Source organism: Takifugu flavidus, chromosome 9, assembly GCF_003711565.1.
Source record: "Takifugu flavidus isolate HTHZ2018 chromosome 9, ASM371156v2, whole genome shotgun sequence".
NCBI classification, from domain to species: Eukaryota; Metazoa; Chordata; class Actinopteri; order Tetraodontiformes; family Tetraodontidae; genus Takifugu; species Takifugu flavidus.
The window spans coordinates 9,858,475-9,870,749 of NC_079528.1; the positions used below are offsets into that span (position 1 = coordinate 9,858,475).

The 12,275-nt window shown below is 48.3% G+C and overlaps 1 protein-coding gene across 2 annotated transcripts; it reads left to right on the top strand.

Moving 5' to 3' along the window:
• Positions 1-5,609: 5,609 nt before the first annotated feature.
• Positions 5,610-11,917, top strand: si:ch73-233f7.1 (uncharacterized protein LOC100537710 homolog). 2 transcript variants are annotated; one of them, XM_057043619.1, is made up of 5 exons: positions 5,610-8,206; positions 8,297-8,410; positions 10,705-10,763; positions 10,871-10,998; positions 11,143-11,917. In XM_057043619.1, the coding sequence occupies exons 1-5, from the start codon at positions 5,888-5,890 to the stop codon at positions 11,445-11,447; spliced, it is 2,925 nt and encodes a 974-aa protein (XP_056899599.1). In that variant the 5' UTR covers positions 5,610-5,887; the 3' UTR covers positions 11,448-11,917. The 2 variants fall into 2 exon arrangements, with proteins under 2 accessions (XP_056899599.1, XP_056899598.1); XM_057043618.1 differs by having other exon boundaries at positions 5,610-8,410.
• The last annotated feature ends 358 nt before the right edge of the window (positions 11,918-12,275 follow it).

Consider the following 12,275-nt stretch of genomic DNA (forward strand, 5'->3'; position numbering starts at 1 on the left):
TCAGCCACAAACAATGACTGATTGCAAAGCCACGCATCAATACCTGCTCATTTTCTTCAGGTGGTATACTTTATTAGCATATAATATGGTTAGAGGGTTAGACAACAATGGTAAAACCATTTGTTTTTAAACACAGGCTTTCACGTTTAGCTGTAACCTTGGCGCAGGAAGCACTACAGCAGCACAAAATGAACCATCCAGGAGTGTCTCTGACCTCCCGACTTCATGAGGTTCAGCTGGATTGTGGAAATAATGAGCAGTGCACTTCTTATTGAAGCTAAAACAAGGGCTCTTAATATCTTCACATTAATGAAGGAAGGTAAATATGGATGATTTAGAATGTTCCATGCTGCATTTCCTACAGCTGGTCTGGCTGAAGCTCAGACCTGGCCCCCAATAACATCCCGCTTGTTTTGAAACTGCAGTGGTGCATAAACAGTGGATTCATTTGTGTGTGTGTGTGTGCGCGCGTATGTGTGTGTGTGTGCAGCATATTTCGCCAAACTGGAAACGAACGCACCCAGTGAATCCCAGCAGGGCTGACAGAGGCAGGAGGGGGATCAAAAGTCATCCTGATAGATCGCTATCACTCCTCCCACCTGTTCCCTCTGGAATTTCCTCTCTCCCCGAAAAAGAGAGGGAGCGCGCGTCTCTGTTATGTCTATCAGACTGTTTGTGTTTCTGCATGTGTGCATGGGTTTCCACGTGGATGCGAATCTGCATGTGTGCATGTGTGTGTAGTCTGTCTCAACGCTCCTGCAACTTGCGGGAATCTTGAACTCTGGAGCTGGAAGGCGCTGCCGGGCTGAGGTCTGTTTAGCGTCGTGCCATCTTTCTCTGCCTTTTTTCCCTTCTTCCCTTTGACAGCTCTAATAAATTGAGCAGATTAAGTTACAGCCCTCAATACAAGGCAGTTTTCCCGTTTTTCTGCTCTTTCTCTTGTTCTGTCTTCACGTTCTTTTCCTAAAAACGATCCGTTCTCTCCAGCAGACACTTTCTCATGGATGTGAGGAGACACTAACTGGCAGCGAGACGCAGCACATGCACACACGCTGTCTCTGAAGGCCTCTCGGGTTGCTGACATTTTCCATTTTTTTGCATATATAAAGTAATAATAATAATATTAGTGGGTGTGACGGAGCAAGGGTCCATTCATTGCAATGCCAGCCTCCTATAAATATCCCCCTTCACCAAGGGAACATGAGAAGCAGCAGAGACCTTCAGTTTACACAGCTGACGAGCATGTGGCCCAAACCTGCTCTTCTCTCTTTCCCCCTCATTTTCCTCACCTCCTTTCCTATTCTTGCTCTTCATTTTCCTATCACTTCATTGCTCCATCTGCTACTGTGTGTCCTTGACAGTTTTTTTTCTTTTCTTTGTTTGCCCTCCCTTATCTCCCCTCACCTGCCTTCCTCCCCCATGATTTACTAAACCAGTATCTCTCTCTCTATCTTCTCTGACCTCCCACCTCTTCTCTCACGTGTTATTCTCATCCTCTCTCTCTCTCTCTCTCTCTCACACACACACATACCCCCCCCCCCCACACACACACACACACACACTCACACTAGACTGGTGCGGTAGTTTTTGTTCAGCCCTGTTGTAACTCTTTGGCTCCATCTAGTGTATCTCTTCTTTCAGCAGCTCTCCCTCCTCTGTCCTTTCTTGATCCGGGTACCCGGAACTAACTTGGATTCACCTTCAGTTTGCAGAGCAGAATAAAAAACACGGAAGGAGAAATCAATGTGTTGATAAATCCATGTATCAATATTATTTATCAATGTTATTTGTTATGTTATTTATCTGTCGAGTTGACAATCACAAATCGATCTTAAAAAGGACTAAGCAGTCGGGCCAAAGTTTGAAGCGTTCTTTGATCACCTGACGTACACGTCCACCTGTCTGTCACCTGTCTGTCACCTGTCTGTCACCTGTCTGTCGCCTGTCTGTCACCTGTCTGTCACCTGTCTGTCGCCTGTCTGTCGCCTGTAACCTGTTCTCTCTATCTCAATATTTTCTTCAACCACCTGATTTACACCTTTATAGTTGTTTATAACAATAGTTTGCAGTATTTATAGAACAGATGACCATTGTAGCTCCGCGCCGGTTTAGCTCAGTGGCTGCTAGGTTCGACCACGGGCGCTGTCTGGCGTTTTGACTCCTCACATTATGTTTTGTAGTTGTTCATGTGATCCAACAGACTTTCAGCTTGGCAAATACAAAAAAATGATACTTTCATCATTTTCATGGCGTTGGGATAATTATTGGTTCGTTTTAAGAAAATGAAAGAAGTCTATTGTAATGTTAAGTTCACAGTCAATAGAAAACTCTGACGTGACTTTCCTTATTGGACCTCAATGAATTTGTCAAAATCAGCATGACTTTAAAAACACGCCAAATGTGCACAGGTGCAAGAGTGTCACCAGATGGAGTCACTGCAACAACAATGGGTTCGAGGCTGGTTTATAAGAAAGACGTTTTTCAGAATTCAAATAGGCAACGCTGGCTCTGTATTTCTTCAAGTTTGTTGAAAATCCACTTTACTTTTTAGTTAACAAATCAAAAATCAATATTTAATAAAATAATATTGTTATTATGAATCTGTAGGTATTCAATTTTTCTCGCTGATTCAGTCGTCTCAAATTTGCAGTAACAAAATATCACCGGAAGATGGCGCCACCAGACCACGAATTAAAAAATACAAATCAAAGTTGCAGTTGCTTCATTTAGTGTCGAGACTGGAATGGAGCGGAATCTTCAAGAAACTTAAGCAGTCCAGTTGCTGTGATTCACCTACCAGAAGCAGGATGGAAAGACTGAGTACACAGTGGCGATTCGAGGGGTGATGGTACCATTAAGTAAAAACCAAAACAAAAAAGACTTCAGTTAGAATGACTGCATTTACAGGAACGCTGACAAGGTCTGTTGTAAAGTAAATCGGACTGTTTGTAGGCTGGCAGATTTCTGTGGAAGATCACTGTGACCTGCGGAAACACCTACAGGGACGCTTTTACACGAACTTGATGTTGAATTTAAGTCATGAACGCTCTAGTGACAGTTCTGTCAAATGGCCACTAGAGGGCAAAATACGATCACGGCTAGATCGGGGAATAAATATATAAATAAATAAATAAATGTTTGATGGCAACATAAGTAATACTACGGATTTTTTTAAAAAAATAGTTCTTCTGAGTTGTTCCGCGAGCTTCTACGTCAAAGTTTGGATATTATTGTGAACTTTAGCAAAATGTGTAAAAACGAAAATAAGTATCTGTAATGGCGAGTCTTTTATGTGGATTTTGAGTTAGGGTTAGACATCCATTATATGGATGCTTGTTTCCATATTCCTCGTTTTCTTTCAACTTTTAGTTCTAATAAAACGTGGGAAAAGTACCTTATTTGTATAGAGATTTACGTTCCCGAATATAACCAACAGGTGGCGCCACCAAAACACAGAGAAATAATTGACGGAGGTGGCCTCGCACTGAACTGGAGGGCAGAGGAAACCATGCCCATATCTGCTCCAATGACTGCCAATAAAAGATGTTCCCAAGCATCTTTTATTTCCCATATTTGATCTTCACAGCGCCTCCTCCTCTGAGCTCCGAGTAACGGGGCAACGGAGTGACGGGTCACGGTCAGGTGCTGCAGAGAAGGAAATCACCGTGTTTCTGTCGACAATGCGAGGCGATCGGAGCGGATGAGGCCGGCTTAATGCTCCGTGTAATGCATGTTAATGTAACGGGCACCGCGGGACCGCCGACCGGAGTGCTTTGGGATTATTTATCACAAAACATTTGTATTCTTCCGTCGGAGAACGGTTGATCCCGGATAGCTAAACACTAATCCTTCACTCCGTTAATTAAAAAGAAGGAAAAGCAATTGAACTGGTGCTGGTGCTTTTCCCCCTTTTTCCAGAAATGATTACATTTCTGGAGAAGCTTAACCATCTGCTTGATGTTAAGTCTGCAAGCAGATTGTGTTTTCTGCTTATTTAAACCTGGGGATTTTAGTTTTTTTTTCCTGAAAAGGGGGGATGTTTGGAATTTAGCGTTGCTTGTTGGAAAGATTGAATGGAACAAGTTTTATTCCAAAAGTTTAATTGAGTGCTTCTTTGTGACTTCACCCAACTCTTCAGCTTTGTTGACTTTTTCCCTTTTGCTTTCTTTTCTCACCCACTTACTTGAAAGATGTTGTAGAGCAACATTTCACCACCTCTCCGAGTCCAACTTTTCTTGTTGAAAGGTAAAACACAGTTTCTAAGTTGAAGGACAACAACATCATTCCCACCAACAACCTTCCATCAACACATCCAAACAAGAAATCCTCCCCTGGGAGGATTCTTTTTTAAACACTTCCTCTCTTCCTCTTTCCCTTCCAACCTACAAACGCACATCTCCTCGGGGACCAAGGCCGTGTCGTCAGCCCCAAGAAGACTTTCAGATTCCCAACCAGCGTCCTCCATTAAGATGCCACTCGTGTCTGTGTCGACACGAACCCGCATTCACAAAGAGTCAAAGGCATCCTTTAGTGCTCTGGTCCACCCACTCCTCCCTCTCTGCGCTTCACTGACCGTCTCACTGACCAGGATTAACGCGCAGAAGATTAGATGTGAACAAACATGTGGCGCAATCTAAAGAGGCCCGATGTGTCCTTCTGCTACGATAACATCATCTTCATCATCCCCATCGTCACTCTTCTGTTGAGCTCAAATATTTTATTCCAAAACAAACTTCAAAGTGATGCTCCCGCTTTCCCTCCTCTCCGTGAACACCTGTGAGATATCTGTTTGCTCCCAACCATAATACCTGATTACTGCAGATTAATAACGCTGCTTTTATGTTGATTATGTTGATACATGTTCGGGTCAAACTAAGAGAATTACAGTCGCGTAATGCGCATTTGTTTGAGCGTGTTACTGATGAGATTTGTGTCATTTGTGCACCACGACGCAGCTCTCATTCCCCTGAATACTGATTAAAACTCAATATCCTGGCCCATCAACGATTCTGGGGGAAAAAAACCCGCTACTTCGTGATTAATGGATTGTGGGCATCCACCATTAAAGGATTCTCATTAAAATGCATCATAAAAATCACGGGAGCCTGTGGCACTGTCCATTGGTTCATTTGAGGGAAAGCGAATGCTTTCTCGGGCCTGGCTCATTTTAAAATGAATCCCCGGAAGCTATAAAGTAGAAGTTATAATAAATCAGGGCACGAATCAAATAAAATAATGATAGTTCTGACTGCCACCGCGGGCCTCCAGGGCACGCCATGACAAATCTATGCTCATCCTCATCTGTTAAACGCATCCTCGAGAGCGACACCCACATTTGTCCCCTAATCCAAATCTGTCTGATATCTGGTGTCAAACTTACGCCTCCTCGTCTCTTTTAATGGGTCACGACGAGGAGACGTGCGGATCAGAAAGGGTTAAACGTCCACAGTAATTAGAGTCGCGCTCCGCGTTGGCGTCCTCCAATAAGGAGCTACGTCCATCCTTCCACCCCCCCTAACACCACCACCACACACACACACATACACGCACACAGGCATACGTAGCCGTGCCCCCCCCCAACCACCACCACCACCAGTTCCTCAGAGGGACTCACACTGGAAAATCAAAGCTACCCCGTACACACATCACCGGTGCTGCGCGCAGAGCACAGCAGACAGGAGAGAGGTGCGTAGGCTCTCCTCTTACCTCGCCTTAACTCTCCAGTAAAGTTGTGAACAGGTCTTCCTAACTACACCGTTTGCTACATTTCGGCGTAAACTTTGCTTTTTTTTTAAAGAAAAAAAAATCACTTTGTCGCCCACACAGCTTTATCATTTCACGAGGTGACAGATGTCCGGGTGATGTGATTTTTACGCACGCCGCTGAAATGGATTGCAGACTATCCAGAGGCAGCTGGGTACCGGTAGCTGGCTTGGTTATATGTCTGCTTCTGTGTGCGTGTGTGGTGGACTTGGTCCTCGCTCAGATTCGGTACTCCATCCCCGAGGAGCTGGAACATGGAGCTTTCGTGGGCAACATCGCCGAAGACTTGGGACTGGACGTGGCCAAGCTGTCGGCGCGTCGCTTTCGCATCGTCTCCGGCGCAAAGAAACAATATTTAGAAGTGAACCTTGAAAATGGCATCCTATTTGTGAACGAGAAAATTGACAGAGAGGAGCTGTGCGAGCGAAGCCCCAGCTGTTTTTTACACCTACAAGTGGTGATTGAGAACCCCTTAGAGTTATACAGAGTGGAAGTGGAGATTTTAGACGTAAATGACAACTCGCCCAGTTTCCCGTGGAGCGAGTTTAACCTCGACATCACGGAATCGGCTGCGCCGGGCTCCCGTTTCCCGTTGGAGAGCGCACAGGACCAAGACGTGGGCACCAACTCTCTGCGCTCCTACACGCTCAGTGCGAACGCGCACTTCGTGCTGAATATCCAGACGCGCAACGATGGAAGCAAGTTCGCCGAGCTCGTCCTGGACACTCCGCTGGACCGGGAACAGCAGAAAAAACACGAAATGGTTCTGACTGCTTTCGACGGGGGGTCTCCGGAACGGTCCGGCACAGCTGTGATAACTATCACCGTGTTAGACGCCAACGATAACGTCCCCGTGTTTGACCGCGCCGTCTACCGGGCGAACCTGGTGGAGAACGCACCGAGGGGGACGCTGGTGCTGAAGCTGAATGCCTCAGACCTGGATGAGGGCTCGAACGGAGAAGTGACATACGCGTTTAGCGGCCACGCACCGCTCAAGGTGCGCGAACTATTCAACGTGGACCCGTACACGGGAGAAATCCGAGTGAAAGGCGTTGTGGACTATGAGAAAGCCAGCGTGTACGAGCTGTTCGTGCAGGCTAAGGATCGGGGACCCTCGGCGGTGGCGGTGCACAGTAAAGTATTGGTCGACATCCTGGACGTGAATGACAACGCACCTGAGGTCATCCTCACATCGGTGTCCACCCCCGTCCAGGAGGACGCGCCACCGGGCACGGTGATTGCCGTGATCAGCGTCATGGATCGCGACTCGGCGGAGAACGGGAACGTTGACTGTCAAATTCCGAGCAACGTCCCCTTTCAGTTGCACTCATCTTTTAGAAATTATTACACCCTGGTGACAAGCGAGTACCTGGACAGGGAAGCGGTGCCTGAGTACAACATCACGCTGACAGCCCGAGACCTGGGCGCCCCCTCGCTCTCCACCAGGAAAACTATCCTGGTCCAAGTGTCTGACATTAACGACAATCCCCCGCGCTTCTCCCAGCCTTCATACACTGTTTATGTGACCGAGAATAATGCCCCCGGCGCTTCCATTTGCTCTGTGAGTGCGTTCGACCCCGATTCCAACCAGAACGCGTATCTGTCTTATTCCATTCTCGAGGGTCAGATTCAGGGCATGCCCGTGTCCACTTATGTCTCAATCAACTCTGACAACGGCAATATCTACGCACTGCGCTCTTTTGATTATGAGCAACTTAGAAACTTTCAGATCCTGGTGCAGGCGCAAGACGCCGGCTTCCCCCCGCTCGCCAGTAACATCACAGTCAACGTCTTTGTCTTGGACCAGAACGACAACGCGCCTGTTATTGTGTCCCCGCTGCCTAAAAACGGCTCCGTGGCCACAGAAGTGGTTCCGCGTTCAGTCGACGCTGGGTATCTTGTTGCTAAAATCACGGCGTTAGACGCGGACGCGGGGCAGAACTCCCGGCTGTCCTACCAGGTGTTGCAGGCTACAGACCCGGGGCTGTTCAGCGTCGCTCTCTACACCGGGGAAATCAGGACTATTCGCCGCGTGGTGGAAAGAGACGCGACAAGACACAGACTGGTCATAATGGTGAAAGACAATGGGCAACCACCGCTCTCTGCCACCGTCTCCATTGTCCTCACGGTGGTTGACAGCGTGCCGGAGTCGCTGTCAGATTTCGGCGACCTCACGCTGAGCCCACAGCCCCCCTCGAACCTCGCTCTGTACCTGATCGTGTCGCTGAGCACTATTTCTTTAATATTCCTGGTGGCAATAATCGTGCTGGCTGCGATCAAGTGCTACAAGGACAGGGAGACCATCAGCGGCTACAACCTGCCGCCGTTCGCCTGCTGCTGCTGCGGGGGATTTCAGCCCGAGCCGCCCCCGGAGGTGTTCAAAAAATCCAACCTCAACCTGCAAATTTCATCCGCCACCAAAGTGCCCACGAACTGCATGGAGGTGAATGGAAACAGCACTCTCTCACAATCATATTGTTATAAAGTGTGCCTGACTCCCGAATCAGCCAAAAGTGACTTCATGTTTCTGAAGCCGTGCAGCCCCGGCAGCACACCGAGGAACAACGAGGCCAAGAGCGCGGAATGCTCGTGGAACGCGCAAAGCCGCTGCTCGTCTGTGAACAATGGGGCGACTACTCCCAACGAGGTACAGTCAGAGAAGTGCAAAAACACCGTGTGCATGCTCTTGGTGTCATACATTCCAGACTGTTCGGGAGAACAGCATCTGGGCTGTGACATTCTGCCGGGAAGGTCACAGCACGCATGCCCTTCAGACTTCTACGCAACTTGAGCAAAACAAGCCCCGCGTTGCGTTCTCAGCCTCGTTGATTGCGTGAGCACGTTGCCTCGGCTGCTGTATTCCAATCATTTCATCTCATCCCAGTGCAGCCTGTGGTGATGTTTGGCACCGGGGACTCGCAATGCGAACGTGCCAGATTATTTTTTAAATTGGTATGTTAATGATGGTGTTAAAGCCTGTTTGGGGATCCTGAGTGCGTATCGCGCCTTATCACCTCCAGAGAATGAAGTGAGATATCAATTACTGCGTGAGAGGGAGGGAGAGCAATCCAAGCGGAGTCCTCTATTTGCTCTTGGTAGCGTTTTCACAGAGACACGTTTAAAAAAAGGCACGTGGAAGCGTTTTTAATAATTCATGAATTTAATTATAGTGTGTAATAAGGGTGCTCGGAGTCATTCCTCACATATGTTCCGCGCGACAAGGGAACGGGCGCCTGCCTTCGGCGCACCCACCCGAGTTTGAACAACAAGTCAAGGTTATCTACCCGTGATTGACAAGGTGGATGGCAGCTGCTGAATTCATCCTTCCTGACGCTCAGACAAATGCTGCGCGAGGAGTCGGGTCTGTGACCCGCCCGTCTCGCTCCCGCACTGACAATATAGGACAGATAACCTCGGTAACTACCCCTCAAGGGCAGGAGCGCCGCCGAACCATTCTATTACATACAATGTGGTGTATTCACAGGGGGACTGGCTGTCCATTATTGATGGAAAATGGCAAATGACCGGTTTTGGGGAGACAGGAGAGGGCGTCGATAGGGGGAGGGCGCGGGGGGGGGGGGGGAGGATGGCGGTGCAAGGACACGGCTGGACTGAGACGTGGGCCGCCTGTAGATGGGCTGTTGATGGAGAGAAAGAGGGAGGGAGAGATTCATTTTTGGTGAGGGGTGGGAGGAGGGGGTGCTGAAGAACGCGGGGGATAAGGAGAAAGGAGATTTACAGAGGAGGGATCAATGTTTTCTATAATTCTCGGAGACGGAGCAGCAGAGCGGAAATATGTTGATTCACTATTGTTTATTATCACCTTTATGTTTCCATACAACACAATGACGCCATCACACCGGGCCCCACCAGCGAGACGGGCAAATATCATGTCTCCCTCGCACACCCGCACGCGCGCGCGCACGCACGCACTTGGTTACCAGAGGGATTTCTGGGGTCACAGGGATGGTTCTGCCTGCAGATGCGCTCCTGCAGGAGAAGGTGTCCTTCCTCTCGTTAATTGGTTTCCAGAATTCGCTCGGCGGCGTCCCTCTGCGCACCCACGTGAGTCTTCCTGAGGTCGTCAGTGACACATTAAACCTTGAATTAAGCTGCAGGGGCGCCACAGAAGGAAGCGCGTGGGCTCCGCTCCATTTGACGAGGCGGAGGTGAAAAGGAGATGAAACGCAAATGCGGGCGCGGCTACGCGACGTGCATGAAGCTGTTGAGGGCTGTGTACACTTTCAAAGAGCTCAAAGTTTTCGAGGCTCTCCGAGACTTTTAATTAAAATCCTTGCTCAAGGAGCATCAGGCAGCATTAATGTAAAACGATGCACAAAATCCACAAAACAATGACGTGTGTAATTTTCTTAATTTCCTCTCCAGCGCGATTCTCCTTTGAAGATTAAAATCATATTTCGTTTCGTCCCGGTGGGGTTCTAATTGGTTCCGTGCATAGCTGGCTCAGGGTATATTTTGAAACCCGAATCTAATAATACGCTTACGACGCGCTCTCCTTGTTAACAGCTTCGTTTGAATTAACGCAGCGTGGAATGAAACGTATTAAACAGCGAACAACCACCACGCTGGTGCTCTTCCTCACTCATACTGCGGCCCCACTGGGGACAAAACACAACTCGAAACGAGAACTCAAAGATTGAGGCGGTGGCGTCCTTCTGCTAAATATCCACAAGGTGGCGTCCAAAATCCAGGCAAAAGAGCCGCGTGTGCGTGTGCGGAGGAAGAGCAGGGCGGAGGAAGAGCAGGGCGCAGGCTTCTCCTCAGGTCAATTATCCCTGATCCTCGCTGATTCAAGAGGGTGGAACGAGCCAACGCTTGATGCTGAGCCTTAATATGAAGACGGAGACGAGCTGCTCAGTAATCAGCTATATGTGCTGCTATTTTTATACAGCAGGAACTAAATATAGTTTCTCTTTGCAGCTGAAGCAGGCAAACACGGACTGGACCCTCACAAAGAACCAGAACTCTTCCATTAAAAGGTATGGTGACTTGAATAATCTAGTCCAGCTGCACCCTGAGGGGATCATTGTTTGATTAAAGCTGCACTCAGAAGGGAGGAGTCCTGATCAATGCTTCTGGTTCGCAGTTATAATTCCATCAACATGGACGGCACCCTCATGCGTAAGGCCATGCACGCGGACCCCGAGAACTACGTGACTTCCATGGCCCCCGGCCAGTACTGGACCTGGGGTACTCACATGAGAGGCATGAAAGGTGAGAGGTCAATCCTTTCTCTGTAAGCTCACAGGCCTGCGTGCTGTCGTGGCCCCCACGCGCAGGCTCGTGCACGTCCCTGCTGTCCTCATGACCAAATCAGCGTTCTGAAATAAAAGCAGCTTTATCTGTGTTGCACTACAGAGTACAAGATGTCTCCCTCCTCTAGCGGGGTCGCGTCTCGTCCTTGGACTCCAAGGTGCACTCCTCCCCCGCAGCAGCAGCAGCCACCAGTGCCCCCCCACCCTCACCCCCACCCGCCGCCCGACTACCACCACAACGTGTACATCCCCGGGACACCGTCAGGCTTCTGCACGCTGAGGCCCGCGGCCCAGCGAAGTGAGCTGGACGTGCACAATTCCTTCTCCACCTTTGGCAAGAAGCGACGCCTCCAGATGTCCCCTCAGGGGGAGGCAGCCATCATAAATAATGACCTTTACAATGACTGACCATGCTGACGGAAAGGTGGATGACTTGTGATATTCTCCTGAAGACGGCTGGAGAGCAGACGCAAAGGAAGTTAAAGTAATGAAAGAAAAAGTAAGGGAGGACTTCCTTGTGCTTCTTAAACTGAAGGGAAACAAAGAGCTGTTGGCTGTTGATGTGACGCGCTACTGTAATATGGCCAATTTCTGTTCCTGCCTACTATTAATATTATTTAGACAATCACAGAGCAGCAGTTATATCCAAAATCTAGCAGAACAAAATTCATAAATTGAGATTTATTTGCACATCCTTTGGATTTTATGTACTCGGTTTAATGACATTTGCTTTCTGTCTGTGTGACTGTGCCGCAGGAGCTTGTGTAAATACGCCCAAGTGTATGAATACTGCAACCTGATGCAGGCAGCTGTATAGAAGGGGGGGGGTCCCCAACATGTACTGTATACATTTATGAAAATAAAGTATTTTTTCCATACCCACTGTCTATGAATCATACACGAGTGACCTCCTTATGTGAAATTTAAAATCAGATTTAGTCATTCCACATGCATGAGGCAGTCAGTTTTGTGTTCATAAGTTTCTGTCACTTATTTGTGGCTGGAAAAGTTCTGTAACTCACTCTGATATGAGGCCACGAAGCTTTTCTGCCTCCGTAAGCTGTTTTCCACAGAGGGAAATAAACAGGGCGAAATGCTAACATATGCTAATTGGAATGCTTGCATATCCATTTGCCCGCAGAGAATAGTGGGGTTCATTAACTGAACAAACAGAACATCCCTCTCTCGAAATATCACTTTAATTAAGACAACGAACACAAATGCAAGCATCAAGGG